Source organism: Carassius gibelio, chromosome B25, assembly GCF_023724105.1.
Source record: "Carassius gibelio isolate Cgi1373 ecotype wild population from Czech Republic chromosome B25, carGib1.2-hapl.c, whole genome shotgun sequence".
Taxonomy (NCBI): Eukaryota; Metazoa; Chordata; class Actinopteri; order Cypriniformes; family Cyprinidae; genus Carassius; species Carassius gibelio.
The window spans coordinates 5,672,057-5,690,724 of NC_068420.1; the positions used below are offsets into that span (position 1 = coordinate 5,672,057).

At 35.7% G+C, this 18,668-nt stretch overlaps 1 protein-coding gene across 5 annotated transcripts in view; it reads right to left on the bottom strand.

Annotated features, from left to right (window-relative positions):
• Nucleotides 1-18,668, bottom strand: part of eps8l2 (EPS8 like 2) — a 42,070-nt gene that overhangs the window by 1,158 nt on the left and 22,244 nt on the right. For 2 of the 5 annotated variants that reach the window (XM_052597467.1, XM_052597466.1), the window contains 17 exons: nt 15,447-15,511; nt 11,851-12,012; nt 10,725-10,874; nt 10,380-10,459; nt 9,124-9,233; nt 8,970-9,034; nt 8,709-8,835; nt 8,495-8,583; nt 8,125-8,199; nt 6,836-6,984; nt 3,219-3,366; nt 3,107-3,141; nt 2,322-2,427; nt 1,914-2,063; nt 1,784-1,832; nt 1,535-1,712; nt 39-171 (listed from right to left, as the gene is read on the bottom strand). In XM_052597467.1, the coding sequence (XP_052453427.1) occupies nt 39-171; nt 1,535-1,712; nt 1,784-1,832; nt 1,914-2,063; nt 2,322-2,427; nt 3,107-3,141; nt 3,219-3,366; nt 6,836-6,984; nt 8,125-8,199; nt 8,495-8,583; nt 8,709-8,835; nt 8,970-9,034; nt 9,124-9,233; nt 10,380-10,459; nt 10,725-10,874; nt 11,851-12,012; nt 15,447-15,511 (1,871 nt within the window). Of the gene's footprint in view, nt 1-38; nt 172-1,534; nt 1,713-1,783; nt 1,833-1,913; nt 2,064-2,321; nt 2,428-3,106; nt 3,142-3,218; nt 3,367-6,835; nt 6,985-8,124; nt 8,200-8,494; nt 8,584-8,708; nt 8,836-8,969; nt 9,035-9,123; nt 9,234-10,379; nt 10,460-10,724; nt 10,875-11,850; nt 12,013-15,446; nt 15,512-15,679; nt 16,053-18,668 lie in introns of those variants that run through there. The other 3 variants (XM_052597468.1, XM_052597470.1, XM_052597469.1) reach the window with 3 other exon arrangements.

An 18,668-nucleotide genomic window follows, 5' to 3' on the forward strand; every position in this document is an offset into this window, starting at 1 on the left:
TGTGCTGCTGAGTGCAGTCTGTGTGGAGAGTCACTGACCTCTAGTTGGGATTTCTGGACGGTGATCTGGCTGTAGACGCGAGATCCCTCGTCTCCACACACAGTCTTCAGATGATCTTTATTCAGAGAGAAGAGCTGAGCGCCGGTCAGGATGCCCAGACGCTCCACCGTCCTGACAGACAGACACACGGCTTGAACTTATTTTTCAACATTTATCTTACTTTTTGAATTTAATGGGTTCCTTTTATTTATTTTTTATTTTTTAATTATTATTACGTTTTGTTTACTATCGCTTATATTTTTATTTTAATATCTTTCACAGTTTAGAGAGCTTAATGAGTTCTCAGAAAACTATATATATATATATATATATATATATATATATATATATATATATATATATATATATATATATATATATATATATATAATATAATATAATAAAAACAAATATTTAATTTCATTTTATTTTAATGTTTTCAGTTTAGGATTAATGAATATATTTGTTAAAATATTTAAGGAGTTCACAAAAATACATATTTTTATTCTTTTCAAGTTCAGAACGCTTGACATTTCAGTAAAAAATGAATATATTTTTCACAGTTTAGAAGGCCTAATGAGTTCTCGGGGAAAAAAATGTAATTTCATTTTATTTGAATGTTTTCAGTTTGGGATAAATTAATATATTTGTTAATATATTTAATGAGTTCACAAAAACAATATATTTTTCAAGTTTTTCCAAGAACATTTGACATTTCAGTAAAGATTTTCATATATTTTGGATAGTTTACAAGGATTAATAAATGTATTTTTTAATATATTTAATTAATTCACACACAAAAAAATATTTTTTCATTTTCTTTCCAAGTTCAGAACACTTGACAATTCAGTAAAAAAATAATTATATATTTTTCATAGTTTAGAAGGCTTAATGAGTTAAAAAAAAAAAAAAAGATTAAAAATATAATTTTTTCACAGTGTATAAGGCTTAATTAGTAGAAATAAAGAATTTTATTTTAACAAACTATAGTTTATATAAGACTTACGTTAGTAAAAATAAAGCATTTGATTTTCATAAATTCTTTATAGTTTAAAAGGCTTTGGGTTCTCAGTAAAAATAAACTATATTTTAAACGTTTCTTATCACTTTGGATTTAGTTTTTGTAAAATGTAATTTTTTAATTTTTAATATTTTTCCTAATTTATTAGCCTTAATGAGTTTTTAGTAAAAAAAAAAAAATAATAATAATACAAGTTTCATAGTTTAGAAGGATTAATGAGGTTTTAATAAGTAAGAATAATTTGTATGTATTTTCATATATTCTTCATAGTTTAGACGGCTTGTTGAATTCTCAGTAAATACTGATTATTTTTCATAGTTTACAAGACTTCAGGTTTCAGAGTGAATGATTTCTTTCAAATTTAATGTACTATTTTATTTTATGGTTTAGGATCAAGTTCAGTAAAAACAAACATTTAGATCAATTCTAAAGTAAATCAATGCCTGTATTGAACAGATAGTTCTGAAGACTCACGGTTTGGAGAAGCCCTTGGCCTGGAGCCAGGTGGTGACCTCGGCCGGGCTGGAGTCAAAGGCCAGCGGGACAGTAGTCTGACGCACCACCTTGAAGTTCCTCGTGGGCTGTTGAGTCTTATTTCCAGTGATCAACATGAGCAGCTCATCGTTCACTTTATCCATATGTTGAATGTGACCTGAGGACAGTGAGGAAACCTGTTAGACAGAATCTGATCGTATTTATCTGGTGTATTCGTCTCAAACTCACTGTCTTTGTCACTCCCCATCGAGCCGGAGGGCGACTGTCCTCGGTACGGCTGTGTGAGAGACAAGATAATGATTCATTAGTGTTTTTAATGGCTTGTTTTTCTGCTTTTATACTGTGTAAATGTGTTTACCTGACTGTAAGCTATTCCTGGACTGTACGGCGGGTCGATCATAGTTTGAGGGTCCTCCAGTTTCACCACATCCAGCATATTATAGGGCACGTATCCCGCCTGTCCGCTTCGATTCCTCAGCTTCCACCACTGCTTATCATCCTCCAACACCTTAAAACACAGTTCCTTCAGAACACAACCAAATGTTTCAAGTGCTTTTTGTCAAAGGAATGTGCATAGCAGCTCGGATCAGCTCATCTTTTGGGAATCTGACAGTTCATAATGACTTTTGAGACATTGGTTTGTTGGCCGATTTGAGAAGAAAAGGTTCTCTCAGGAGAATCATCTCCATTAGAGCTCAATGTGATCTCGTTGCTGTCTGCGAGAAAGGCTTGAGATGTTAAATGTGATTTGTCACAGTCTTCATACCTCCAGAATTTCGTCCTGAAGCACCGACAGCTCGTTTACGTTACGTGCCACGAAGTGGTAGCGGATCTTCGCATACTTGCGAGGAGCAGGAGCCGTTGAGAAAGATCTGGAAAAAACACGAGCGCAAAGAACATCTTCACATGGAGCGAAAGTCCTTCAGCTTTCCTTTTACCATTAGAGTTATCAGTCGTGATGGTTGTCATGATTAAAATATGTAGAAATCAAAGTGCAGCAATCCAAGAGCCAGTAGAAAAATGCTATTGGGTTTTTGATTTAAGGACCCAGGGTAATGAGAACTTATGAAAAAATATTGAAAAGACCAAATTCGTGGAACGCCATTGTTTTGGCCCAATGAAATTGTAATTAATAAAATGTGACAGGTCAAAACCTGAGATTTATCAAAAAATTAAAAAAAATAAAACACAATTTGTTCATGAACTCTTTTGATTAAATATGAGATGATCGTCTGAATGTGTATCAGCTTTAGCAAAAAAAAAAATACAAAATATGTAAAGTCATTTTTGTTTGAATGACACAATTCATTTAAATTCTAATCTAAAGTGAAACTTGTTGGAATGATCCCGTTGCTGGAAGGACCTCATGAAATCATTCGCAGAAGGTGTTCTTTGGTTGGGTCGCAATCATTTTTAAAACATAATGTATAAACATATAAAAAATATTCAAGATTTTTAACCTTTTGAACACAAGATGCGCTTTTTTTTCTAATGTTTACTTACGGATTCAAAACCTGAACATTTCTGAGATATAGAATGAGAATAACTCACCCGTTTGAAGAGAGCGATGACTGTGATCCATAGAACTGAGACGGAAAAGAGGGGAAAGATGATATGGCTGTAATAGAGAGAGGAGGTTTCCACACGCTGTCATGGCTCTCACCTCTTTGGGTCTGTATTCTGTCTGCACCGGTGCTCCGGCGGTCTCCGTCTCCCACGGCGACGAGCGGAACAGTTCCACGGGAGGCTCCCAGCCGTTCCGGAACTTTGGGATGTACAGAGGAGCGCACTGATCTTTCGGCCAATCAGCTCTAAGATACACAAAGACACGCCCAGAATCAGACAACAGACAGACTGGTCAGCTTTTCTACAACTGATGCTAGTCTAGACAGAACATTTGTTATTTTGACACTTTCTTTCTTTCTTCATTCATTCATTCTAAAGAGATACCATCAAATATATCCCATATTATTTCAGAAATAATAATTTCATCCATTAAAAAACATCAGTTGATTACTTGACAACACGGCTGAAATAAAATAAAAATGTTTAAAATGCAAAAAAATAATTCACAATAAAACATACATACTAATACAATGTTATTAGGATGTTAATCTAAAGAGAATATTTTATTTTGATTGATTTATTTTATTCTAAAGAGATAGCAATACATATACCCAATAACAATATAAAAATAAAAGCATTTCATTTATTTAATAAAAATATAAAATATATAATTTTTACGTTATATTCATTCCAAAATATTACGCAATATTTATTTAATTCACAATAACACATACAATCTAATGATTTTTTTTCAATGCTTCATGCTAATCTAGAGAAAATATATTTATTTAGATATTTGAAAATTATTTATTCTAAAGACATAACAAAATATATCCTGTAATAATAATAATAATATTAATAATAATTAAAGCTGCAAGCAGCATTTACGGGGTTCAAGCATTTAAGGCATCTGAGGTGGTCTGAGCCAACCTGGATGCATGGATGACAGTTAAACACATCCAAAATGGAGAACAGGCTAACAGAAACACACACACTGAAATTCAATGATTAAACTAATATATTAATACTCTATAAGCATATGCACACACACACACACACATATATGCACAAACATTTTGTTGCAGATATAGGTATCTGAAATAAGTGATAGGTGACAATAAACTTATTGCAAGTCTTCTCTTTTTAAGAGTTTAGATGTCATTTTCAGATTAAACTGTAATCATAATGTGGCAAAATTGTAAAAACTGATACATCTGTATGAACAAAATGGAAAACATCAATTCAATGAGATTTAAAATGTTATAACAGTTAATTTATTAATGTTTAGCTTGAATTCATGAAAACAGTGCTGTTTAACTTAGCTGAATGAACACATTAGTGGTCTTTCGCTGCCATCTAGAGGTTATAAATTGTATTTACTCAAACAACAGTGTTTTTAAACATAACTGGTATAGTGTTATTTTTTTGCCCAATCTCTCTTAAATTTTGCATGCTTGCTTAGAATGAAATTATGCATTATTTTACACAGTTTTGATAATTTGTGGGCTTTCTGTTTGTATTAATAGGCCTTTGTGTACACTATGTAAAATAACAAATTATAAAACCACTGGTTTATAGTGGTCCAAATGCAATTGTTCAACATGTTTTTGATAATTATTGACCTTCAGAGTCTACAGAATTGTACTTCAGTGGTTTTATTGATTTTCAACTTAAAGCCTTGGAATACTTTGCCAAAGTAACTTTTTAAAATAATCTTGAATATTTAATTAACAGATTTATTGACAACGTTGGTCCCAGAGGCAAAGTTGTTCAGAATGAGAATATTTATCAAATTATATGAAGATCTAGTGTTTTTTGAGTGAATATATGAGCATTTACAAACAATTTGAGGACATTTACCATATAAATCTTGTGTTTTGAGACCTTTTCTACTGTTATAGCGCCACCTATGGTCCGATCTCCATGAAACTTTGCATGCTTGTTCAGAGTCACCTGTTACATGATTTCACCGAGTTTCATAAAGTTTTGAGATTTAGTTTAGGTTTTATAGGCTTTGGGGTATGTTTGGCCACACCCCTTTTTCTAAATTACCCCTTTACAGCTAACCAAAGGACAAAATTCAACATTTTTTTGATAATTATTGATCTAGTGAGTCCACAGAATATTACTGCAGTGGTTTGGTTCCGATCGGACAAAAAACCTAGGACTAGTTCGCAAAAGTAGGTTTTTAACATATTTGTGAATAACAATTGAACGATTTGATTGACAGCAATGGTTCTAGAGGCAAAGTTGTGCATTATGAGGAGATCTATCAAATGATATGCATATTGTGTTGATATGTGAAACACCACGTGATTACAGAGCCATAAAACTCGTTAGCGCCAACTAGTGGCCGATTTCTTTCAAAATTCTTACAGACCTTATAGTTCATGAGTCGAACGTACCCAGCGAGTTTCGTTCCGATCAACATCCGTTAACCCTTTCAAATAGGTGCTTAAATTTGTTTGGCCAATGGCGGCCATGTTTTTTTGAGATATGCTAATGTCCTCATATGTGCTTGTGCCCCTTCAGACCAAGACACTGCATACCAATTTTCAAGTCGATCGAGCCAACGGTTGCCTAGTTATAGCAATTTATGTGTTTTTTCTATCTTATAGCGCCCCCAAGTGGCAGAGATGCGCAATTTTTTTGATTTTACCAAAGATTGAGCTCATACATCTGTATACCGAGTTTGGTGAAGATATCTCATTCCGTTCAAGAGTTATAGTCAAAATAGCATTTGGCTAACGATACCCTAGACGCTTTTTGGCGTACTGTTGCGCGTAAGAATCGAAATTTCAACTTTTTTTTGATAATTTCTGATATTGAGTGGACAGTGGATATTTCTGCAGTGGTTTGATTCCGATTGGTTGAAAATCCTAGGACTAGTTCGCAAAAGTAGGTTTCGGATATAGCTCGATTTTGCGAGAAAACGGTGCGTCGTAGACCCCAAAAAGGCGCCATACACTTTTGTTCGGGCTAACCCAAGGATTGCAACAATGCCATGTTTTTGAGTTTACGGGTAACGGTTTACGATTTACGGCCAAAAATGTCCAAAATTTTTGTTTTTTGCACTGTAGCGCCCCCGTTTGGCCGATTGGGGTGAGACTTTGTCAGAATGTCCCCTCGGGGAGCTCTACAATCTGGCCAAGTTTCAGCTCTCTAGGCCTTACGGTTTGGTCTGCACGATCAGTTTTAGCGGAGAAAAATAATAATAATAAAAAAAATCCTTACAATTACAATAGGGTTTCAGCACTGCGTGCTTGAACCCCTAATAATGCAATCATCCATTAAAAAAAAACTCATGTCAGTTGGTCACTAGTTAAATCTGATCAAATAAAAAATATTGCATAATTGCTCAGAATTCACAATTCACAATGATTGACGCTAATACAGAGAGAAGATATTTTATTTTAAAACATTCTAAAATGTATTTATTCATTCATTTATTCTAAAGATATAACATAAGATATATCTAATAATAATAATAATAATATCAGCCATTATATAGGTCGATCACTAGTCAAAATAGCTCAAATGAAAAACTTTACACTGCTTGCTCAATGCACAGTAAAGAGTAACACCTAAGTAATCCAGTGTATTTAACCATTGAAATGCCGATTTTGGGAATGACATCATCTGATACTGATCCTCTCAAAATGTTTCCCACAGACACAGTGTCCTGTAACACATGGTCAGCAGCTGAATCATCACCTGGGCCGCATCCAGCCGTCTCCCAGCAGCTCAAAGATTGTCATCTCTTTGGGAGTCAGGTGTCCTCTCAGGAAGTCCACTGTGTCCCGGGACAGGTGAGGAGAGATGACCGCACGCGGCAGCTCGGGACCGCCACAGTTCTGCAGTATCTGAAATCACACAACAACACGTTTTTAGTAATCAAGAGCTGCGTTCACATTATGACTGAATGAGGCCTGAATGAGAACTGTTACACACCACTGCGTTCTGTTGTTCCACCAAACAGGGTGATGATGATTTTATTATTACTATCATATTATTGTGCTACTGTCAAAAGACAATTTTTTGGGGTGTTCTCAAAGGTAAATGTGATTCATAATGATTTAACTTATTAACAGTTATTGATTCATCTAAGATTATTTATTTAGGGTTATTTATATTATATATATATATATATATATATATATATATATATATATATATATATATATATATATATATATATATATATATATATACATTAGGGGTGCTCCGATCACGATCGGCCGATCGTTATGCGCATCTCGTCAGTAAAGCCGGTTCTCTAATCAGCGGTTAATTCCATCAGGTGCGTGATTTCACATAGAGCAGCTGTTACTACACAGAGCCGTTATTAACTGAGAAGATGCGCAAATCCACTTCATTTTCAGCGTTTTTTGGCGCATCTCCTCAGTTAACAACGGCTCTGTGTAGTAACAGCTGCTCTATGTGAAATTTCTTTTGTAATTTTTTTAAATATATAAAATGCAATTTTATAAAAGATATTATAAAATGTCTTTGCAGTAGCAGTAGCATTAAGGTTTTGGGTCGGTCTGTAGTAATTTTAATCAATTTCTAAAAAAAAAAAGATACATATAACAATATGAAATATAATCTAATATATAACATTTATTTGTTTTCTAGGGTTATTTGTATTTGCATTTTATTTTTATGTTTTTTATTAAATCCAAAACGTTGTCTTTTAGTGGTAACTTTAGCATTTATTCATTTTTATTTGCGTTTTTAATTATCTGTTCTTTTTATTAAATCTAAAAAGTTGTCTTTTAGCAATAACATTAGCATTTATTCATAGCATTTTTTATTATCTTTATTTATTTGGTTATAAATTTTAATTAACTTTTTTTAAATCCAAAACTTTGTCTTTTAGCTGTACATAACATTAGCATTTATATAGTCTGACGTAATTCTACGCATCAATTTCTGTAATAAAAGCAACAGAAGTTTAATGGTGTGTTTTTTATTTTTTTCTGTGCATGTGTTCAGTTCCTCACCAGCTCTAGAGGGCCAAACAGGAAGTGCACGAGCTCTGCAGCGCTGGGGTTCTGGATGTGGTTCTTCAGTTTGGCCTGTAGAGGGCGCACACACACCGTCAACACACTCACATTATGGGCTTCTTTCATGAAACTGAGCAGAAATACATTTGCTCTTCATTTCATTCATAAATCAGTCCTTACATAGATTGTCATGTAGACTAAAAACAACCATTTATTTCAGCATCTCATAAAATGTTTACATTAGAGTGCAGATGATCTTTTAAATAAAACCACAGCAGTTTTGCTTGAGTTGTGAACATTGTGTATTTATGTTTAAATGCATTTTCTGTTTTCAGTTTAGGAACAAGAGACAGGCGAAACCACCCACCAGCAGATTGAAAGAGAGTTTCAGCTTCTGAAGACAGTCGATAAACTCGCCTTCTGATGGAGGTTTAGCTCGTAGAGTTAGCATTCCCTCTAAAACACACACGTGAGATTCATGTTTGTCTAGCAAAGCATGTAAATGTATTTACACGTGTTGCTTTCCTGAGCATAACTAGCTAATAAGAGCTCTATCGAATGAATAAAAGAAACATATTTACCTGCCGGCCCTCTCTTTTTGTTTTTCTTGCTCCTGTTGCGCTGGTTGAGTTGCGCGAAAGCCTCTGCCGCTTTATGAAGACGTGCAACGAAGATCTCGATGTCGTCTAGAGTGCAGTTCAGGATTTGCTGAATGCCACACACAGAGTGAAATCAGAGTTACAGCGTTACGTCTGGTCTGATGTAACCACAAATCTGATACACTCAATAGTTGAGTGTGTGTGTGTGTGTGTGTGGATATCCAGTGTTACGCAGGCACTCACCACGTCCTTTTCGATCCGCTGGGCCAGTTTCATATTGGACTCGGGGTCCTGCATCGACAGTTCATCTGAGAAAAACATGCAGAGAAGTTACAATCCATGCATTTACTGTATTTACCGAAAGCATATAGGCATTTAGCGTCTGTGTGTTTGGCACCTTTCATGTCTGTAGCTGCTACGCGACCTTTGACCCCAGGGCCAGGACTTCGAGGCTCAGAGGCCGGGATGATGGTCTCCCGCTGGCGTTTCATCTTTTCTTGGTTCATCCTGGTGTAGAGGAGAGAGAAAATGCATGTGCTCGAAAACCTAGTTTACAGTCTATGTAGGAAGTATTTTAAGGCAGAATAAAAGATAGTTAGCAACTTCAAACAGATAGTTTTGGCAAAAATATACAATTTGGTGCTGTTTCTGATATTTATACGCCCCAAAAAGCTTTCTAATAGCTTGTAATGTAAATTAATAGAAGACTAGAGACTACTTCTATAAAACACTTATATCAGTTGTCACACTTTTCTAAAATTTTATGCTTAGTGTGCATTGTGCACTAGAAGTACTCTAATATCTGTACTCCTCGAGTGTTATGTCAGTAAATATGTTAATAATTTTGAACTACACTTTGTGTGAAATAAATGCAACTTAAAAGTATTCGTTTTTTACTAAAGAATATAAAAGTTATTCTCACGCTAGCTTTATAAAAATCACTAAAGTTTTCACAGTAAAAAGACAAGTGTACATCAACCTCACAGAGGTTTTGGTCATATTGATAATTTAGATGCCTTAGAAATGTGTGTATCAAGTATGACACAGTGTGTTTTATAGGACTAAACATGCTAAGAACCACCTAGCAATTGCCTAAACACCCTAGCTTTTTAATGATGGCTCATTTTGGCCAAATTATAGGCTTTTTCTTCCTATCATACAATTTGCAGAGACGACCTGCTCATGATGAGCTCAGGTGGTGGAGAACGAGGGAAGCATTGATTATAAATAGAACTAAATCCATACTTAAATGTATTTAAAAAAAATACAATTTTACTTGACATTTGTGTATTGTATGTGAATTTCTTTGTAAATTTAGCATGCTAAATCAACTGTGAATTGCGTCTCCTGTGCACTTCTCATTAATCACTTACAATGGAGCTAATGTGTGTGTGAATAGCTGTAGAGTTTACCATCTCTGATGAACCTGCAACCATTTTTTAAGGAAGAAAATTGCACCTAAAGAAACTAACAACTCTTACACACAGCGACCTTAACGTGAATGTGTCTTTACTATCTGCTGATCCTTTAGGACGTGAGTAGACGTACAGTCTGTTCAGTGGGTAGAAGTGTTGTGAAACTTGGTGTCAGTAATTCTGGCTAGTAATTAGTTATATATGAGTTATGTTTGTGTTTATGAGAGCTGGGGCTCACTTTAGCGTCTGCGGTCGAGTCTTCTTGCCGCGTGTGTTGTCTCCCAGAGCACTATCAATGTCAGCGTGCACCATCTCGGCCTAAAACACAACCACACACACGGATCCAGTGAAAGCAGCTCTTACGAGTGTTTATCATCATACTTCAGGGGTGGGAAGGTAATCGTTCAGGTATTTTTGGGAGATTATAAAGATGAAATTCACATAGGTTTGATGATTGTGATGATGTTGCTTATGTATGCAACATATCTCATAATGTCTGAAGAATAGCAGGACCTGATTAAACCTAAAATGCATCAATTTTCATGCTTTTTTAAGGACCATGATACTTTTCTACAAGTCTCACCTCCACTTCATCGCAGTAGAAGAAGTGAATGTCTGGTTTGTGTTGTTCATTGTCCTGACAGATGAGCAGAAGGACGGACGGATATCTGGTCTGGTTCAACAGCGTCTGACAATGATGGACTGTGGTCAGGGGAAAGTTTTCAAGCTCTTCCTGAGTGAAAGAAAGGAGAATTAGACCCTAAAATGCTTGTTAAAAATAAATTATAAAAAATAAATAAATAAATAAAGATAAAATGAAAATGTGTATTGTATATTAAATGCTATGTAAAAAATATAAATGTAAAATAAAAATAAAATGTAAAAAAGGAGATAATTAAAATATATAAACACAAAGTACAAAAACCTGATTCTCCAAAAATAATTGAATTTACTTTAATGTCTCTCAGAAATGTTTATTTATATAGTATTTTCATAAAGTAATTACAGAAATTATTTCATTTTAATTAAACTGTCTTATTTCTTAATTAAATTGTCAATTAAATGAATAAAAACTGAACAAATTATTTTAAAATTAAATCATTTCTGTAAGTACTTTATGGAAACACAAAAGACACTTACGACCTTCGATCCTGAAAAAAATGACTGCAATCATTAATGAGGTCAAAGATCTAGAAATGCAGGCATTTATGGTCACATATTACCAGAATAATGATGGCACAATCACAATCGATTCACACAGACGAAATGCTCCCTATCCAGTTATTCCAGATCAGATCCGATTACACTAGACCTTAGGGTTAGAAGAGGCTTTGTTTGATGAACAGGTGCGGAACATGCTAATGTCTTCAATCGCTTCTCATTTCCTTGATCTCAAGTGTATGTTTACTGCACATTTAAGATGCAAACTGGTTTTGAACTGGTAAAAACGTGCAAACCCAGTATCATACAGGATTTACAATAGGAAAAATAGGCCAGAATTGACTGAAAAGGAATGACCTAGGTGACGTCAGTGCAAAGGACTGTACATTATGATGAAAGATTACAGAGAAAAAAAAATGCAACAATGAATCATTCAAAATAAGACAACGAACATGGATTAAGAAAGTAAATAGTGTGAATTGAATATTGACTTTACAAAAGTGAGTTAATTTACCTATGTGTGCACATAAATAAAAGATCCCGCTCACCTTGGTCTCGCAGTCCAGGAGTTTGATGGATTTTTCTGTCACCTGCAGCAGCATTTCCTGTGTCCAGATCTTGTCTTTGGAGTCCAGCAGCTTCAGCTTCTTGATCGCGTCATCTACTGTAGCAATGGACTCTGATTTATCCATCACGAATGTAGAGAGATGCTGCAAACACACAGATGGGTGTGAAAGGTCAGTGCGGTTTTCACATTTCACATCTTTATGATAGACTGTTGTTATTTGCATGTGCATTAAATAAGATATATTAGTGCTATAGTTCTGATTTCAGGGAACATGCAAAACCATTTGACTTGCTCATTTGTTCAATATTCTCTACACAGTAAATGTCACATAATTCACTACACGTGGAAAGAGAAAGCAAAAATGAGTACATTTAAACGGTTCCAGATAATATGGCACATTTTTTAACATATTTTGCATCACAAAAGATTATTAAGACTCCAAATATCTTTACTTATGATTTGGATTGAGTTTGTAAACACTGGATTTCATATGTTATTTGGGGGGGATTTTTTTTATGGCAAAAAAACCAAACAGATTTGAGTTTCACTCATTTCTTTGCATTCTAGGAGAAAAGGCTGCCATAGAGATCTTATTAGTGATTTTCAGTAGTATAGAAGCAGGTGAATGTCCCAATGGTCCTAAATAAACCTACACATATAATGTGATTGGGTGTTGCTCTTAAAGGCATTTTGACTGAGAAAGTAATGTTAGCACACACCTCCTTATAATATTTTTATATCTACTTCAGCACATTAACCACACCTCTGTATGTGTGTGTGTGTGTGTGTGTTGGTGGGTGTGCATTTACGTGTCACAATACTATGTGACAAACAGTGATCCCATCAAAGAGAACAAATTATTCAAAGCATCATGCATGATTCATAAGCAGATTAAGTCTTGTCACTAGTTATATAAGGAAAGGAGATCTCAGCATGGCTGCCGTGGATTAACTGGACAATCCAACACGAACACGTTTGACACGTCTTGATCAGAAAGTGGAAAGACTTCAACAGGATGTAGTCCAACCAACTTTCAACTGCACAAAAATAAGTTTAACTTTGAGATGGGTGTCGAGATGTTTGCACATATACAGCCGCTTACGAGAGAGTACACCAGGTCAGTGGTTTCCATGAAGCTGCTTAGGTAAACTCAACAAGAGCTGCTGTCAGTCACTTCAGATTGTTTGTTTGAGGTGACTGTCTTCAGTGGGTTTCAGGTTTAGCAGGGAAACTTATTTTCATTAAGAACCACCCAAAAAACACTCACACACCCTAGTAACCAACTGGCAATGCCCTAAAACCACCTAAACCCCACAGCAACCACGTAATCTTGCCCTAAAACCACTCTTACACCCTATCAAACACCCTATCAACCATCTAGAATTGTCCTTAAACACGATAGAAACCACATAGGGATGCCCTAAACTGCACTAAAACCACTTAAACACCATAGAATTGTCTTAAAACCGCTTAAACACTGTAGCAACCACCCAGCAGTGCACTAAAACCACTTAAACGCCATAGAATTGTCTTAAAGCCGCTTAAACACTGTAGCAACCACCCAGCAGTGCACTAAAACCACTTAAACGCCATAGAATTGTCTTAAAGCCGCTTAAACACTGTAGCAACCACCCAGCAGTGCACTAAATCCACTTAAACGCCATAGAATTGTCTTAAAGCCGCTTAAACACTGTAGCAACCACCCAGCAGTGCACTAAAACCACTTAAACGCCATAGAATTGTCTTAAAGCCGCTTAAACACTGTAGCAACCACCCAGCAGTGCACTAAAACCACTTAAACGCCATAGAATTGTTTAAAGCCGCTTAAACACTGTAGCAACCACCCAGCAGTGCACTAAAACCACTTAAACGCCATAGAATTGTCTTAAAACCGCTTAAACACTGTAGCAACCACCCAGCAGTGCACTAAAACCACTTAAACGCCATAGAATTGTCTTAAAACCGCTTAAACACTCTAGCAACCACCCAGCAGTGCTCTAAAACCACTTAAACGCCATAGAATTGTCTTAAAGCCGCTTAAACACTGTAGCAACCACCCAGCAGTGCACTAAAACCACTTAAACGCCATAGAATTGTCTTAAAGCCGCTTAAACACTGTAGCAACCACCCAGCAGTGCACTAAAACCACTTAAACGCCATAGAATTGTCTTAAAACCGCTTAAACACTCTAGCAACCACCCAGCAGTGCACTAAAACCACTTAAACGCCATAGAATTGTTTAAAGCCGCTTAAACACTGTAGCAACCACCCAGCAGTGCACTAAAACCACTTAAACGCCATAGAATTGTTTAAAGCCGCTTAAACACTCTAGCAACCACCCAGCAGTGCACTAAAACCACTTAAACGCCATAGAATTGTCTTAAAACCGCTTAAACACTGTAGCAACCACCCAGCAGTGCACTAAAACCACTTAAACGCCATAGAATTGTCTTAAAGCCGCTTAAACACTGTAGCAACCACCCAGCAGTGCACTAAAACCACTTAAACGCCATAGAATTGTCTTAAAGCCGCTTAAACACTGTAGCAACCACCCAGCAGTGCACTAAAACCACTTAAACGCCATAGAATTGTCTTAAAACCGCTTAAACACTGTAGCAACCACCCATCAGTGCACTAAAACCACTTAAACGCCATAGAATTGTCTTAAAACCGCTTAGACACCATAACAACCACCTACCCTGCATGCAACCTAACAAACCTCTGCTTTTCGGGAGTGAGTTCAACACAGACATTTTCTACAGAAAATGTAAAATCTGAATCATGAACACCACTTTCAAAACTTTCTACAGATATGTTTGCGTCTACGGTCAGTTCCCTGGATAATATTCACATTAATTATGTAACTAAAAATATAATTAATACAAAAAGTCAATGAACTGCGCAATAAAAAAATCAATACTCTCAATCAGTTTTTTTTTTATTCTTACGTGCCTAAACTCAGATTACTTTGGCATGATGTTTCTGATATCACAAGTGTGTAGAAGCATTCAAGACCCGATATGACTTTGGCTGGTGTGGGCGTTTATCAACTTTATGCATGTTTGAGAGCGAGAAAAAGAGATAAGAGACATAATATAGTCTTTACAACAAGTGAAGGGTGAAAGTAAGGGAAAACAAACCAAGGAAAATAATGCGTACAGCTCAGAACAAAGTTCAACAGAACGTCTCGAGTCAGGCCTGGACCAAGTTGCCATTTGATTAGTGCAACAATGATGTCCTTGTGCATGGCTAATTCATCCCTGTTCTGCTTGGGTTCTTGCGTTGTAATAAATGCACCTCTCCATTTCAACCAATCGAATTCAAGGACTGGAACTAGCTGTTGTATAAAGTGGATTTCAGAATGCAGATTGCGTTATCTGCTCCGATGGAGGTTAACTCTGCCCTGACAAATCTCTGCGGTGATCAAGTGACCTGACTGCTTTATTACGATATCAAGTCATCAGTTGAATCACGTTAAATATTAAACCAAACTCTCGGTGGCGAGGTTCAGCTAATCAACAAGCTTAGAAGGAAGAAGCAGAATTAAAAGATTCGAGAGCTTATTATCTCACTCACCTGCACATGGTACTGCGACGTCTCTTGCATGATGACGTTTGAGTTTGAGTACTTCTTTCGTTGCTCTGAAAGAAACAGAGACACAAACATATACATATGAGACAATATTCACAGACTCGCTAGACGACAGACACTATCTATGTTTCCGCATATGTAAAGTCATATTTTTTTAGATACTTCAGCAATGGATATAAATACTCAAGTTTAATATTCAGATAAATCTCAAAACTAACCTTGATAGTGCCACATTTTGGACCGTCTAGATCGCTTAAGCGAGACGTTTCATGTACGTGAACAGAAAAACTGATAAAACACCAGTGAGCGTTTACATCAGGAGCATGAAACACTAAGACGCAACAATACAGTTAGCAAATACAATGAGTCAAAATTAGATCATTATTAAAAAAAAAAAAAACGTTTACTAAAAATTCTCACTCCTACCTTGCAAAGCAATGAATTTAAATTCAACTTCCTGTCTACAAATCTGCGTTAAACATCTCCATGGTTTGACAGATCTGTAGGCTTTCAGCAGTAATGCTCCGAACCGACGTACAGACAGGAAATGTTCTGACAGGCTAGGAATCGTGTTTCACCTGCCTCTTTTATTCGAGGTCAAAGGTCAAACCGTGTAACACTTCCTCCCTCCATCTATTGCTTCAATATCATATTGCTGTTTGTTTTACAGCAGTCCAATAAATCAGCTCAGCACTGCGGGTTTTACAAAGCACTCCCCTTCACGTTTGCTTTAGCTTGTTCACAGATCAACCAGAACCTACATTTTCGTTGCCCTTTTTAAGTTCAGGAGAGTTTTGATTGCAAACTTTGGCAAATCTGAGCAAGTTTGAGCTGTTTTTGAGATCTCATCTGACCTCTGGAGTCTTTTCGCGAGGAAAAACATCGTAGGCAAACACTTGACGACAGCAGTATATGGCTCTGTTAAGGTTTAAAAGGCTTTTAATGGACGTATTAACTTTAGTTCAAGGTTAAAAAGCAGAATCAAAGAAGATTCTCTCTTGAAAACATGTTTTAGCGTCACTACGTTTACGATGTTCTTTGGCGGACTAGTTATGGCTCGCTGTAAGAATGCTGATAGCAAAGTTAGGTTTAAAATAGTTACATATGAACGGGTGGCATGTTATCATGGTGACTGAATGTTTTTAGGGGAGTTGTCATAATGGCTTTGTCAGTCATATATGATTCTGGAAATATGAATGAATCACAGCAGCTGATGATTAACTGCATATGGAAAATAGTGTGGAATGGATACGAAGTGGCATCAGAGGGAAAGAAGATGCTTGTGTACAGTATTACAGTTTTACTATTACTGAAACGCACAAACGTGTGTGTGTGCATGTGTGTGTGTGTATGTGTGTACTTGTTTTTCTATTCTGGTGGGGACTTAAACCTGAATACACACAGACTCATGGGGACTCGTGTCACGGTGGGGACCTAAATTGAGGTCCCCACGGGTAAACAAGCTAATAAATTACACAGAATGAAGTTTCTTGAAAACCTAAAAATGCAGAAAGTTTCCTGTGAGGGTTAGGTTTAGGGGTAGGGTTGGTGAAGGGCGATAGAAAATACGGTCTGTACAGTATAAAAACCATTACACCTATGGAGAGTCCCCACAAGGATAGCTGACCAGACATGTGTGTGTGTGTGTGTGTGTTTATATATATATACATATACACTATAATTATTGTAATGTAATATTTAATAATAATTTTAAAATATTAATTATTGTTATTATTTATAAATTGAAAACTATGATAATATATAATCTTTTTATTTTATTATTATCTTATTGTTAATTTAATGATTTTAATGACTTTTCTGCTCAATAAGGCTGAATTTATTGGATCAAAAAGTAACACAGTAAGAACAGTAAAACTGTGAAATATTATTCTAATTTAAAAAGAACTGTTTTCTATTGCAATATATATTAAAATGTAATTTATTCCTGTGATCAAAGTTGAATTTTCAGCATCATTACTCCAGTCTTCAGAGTCACATGATCTTTCAGAAATCATTCTAATATACATGTTTTTGAATATTCCAAATCTTGAAAATAATTGTGCTGATTAATATTTTTTGTGAAAGTTTTTTTCAGGATCCCTTAATAGATCGTTCAAAAGAACAGCATTATTTGAAATATAATTTTTCTGTAACATTCTAAATGTCTTTACTGTCACTTTTAAAGAATTTAATACATCCTTACTAAATTATTCGATTATTTCGTAAAAAATAAAAATAAATAAATCTTACAGACCCCAAACTTTCAAACTGACACATATATTTGATTTGATGTTCACTTTAATATACAAAATATATCTGCACGAAAATACCAATATTGCACTAATATATACAGCAAAACAAACACTTTTTGTCATGCCAGTGAAGTACATTAAACTGAAACTGAATTGAGATAGCGGGTCATCGTCCTGTGTGGATCTCTGAGGTTAAGTGACCAGAGCTAATCATTACCTCTTAATGAGCACATGTTCTTATCAGCTGCTTTACGGGATCACATATCAGAGGTACATTCTTTCACACCCCTCCTCCAGCACATGCTCCCCGTATCTCTCTCTCCATCTCTACAGGAAGTCGTCTTCACACTCCTTCCTCTCTTCCTGCTGGATGGGCAGAGTCCTAACAGTTTGGACCGCGGGCGTCTTTGTGAAAGTCGAGCTGAGTGCATGTGTTATTCATGTCTGACATTTACTCCAAACGCTTCGCAGCTTGTCGACAGCTCACAACGAGGGAGATCTAAACATTACACGGGACGTAATCCAGCCTCGCATGATACAGAGTCTTTGATAACTGTCCTGCTCATTTAACACAAGCAACTAAACTCATACTCAGATGAACTAAACTCATACTCAGAGTGCATGGAGTTTTTTTCTTCTTATTTTCAACTTGAGGAAAAGATCTCACAAGTGTCTCAAACTGGGATCTGATAGCAAAGTCTGACATCAAACCTGGAGATCTCAATATGAACTCAGATATTGCTCATTGCATGATCTGAGTAAGTAAATCATTAAATGATTCACATTCATTTTATAGCTCTACACTCCTACTGTAAGCAGCTACTGACTCGTTTGTGAGAAAAATGTTTCTTAAGGAAATTTAAGAGAAACATTTAAATACATTTTCTTAAAATAATTCAATAGAAATGAAAAAAAAGAAATTATTTTAGTATTTAAGTATTTATTATTTAAATCA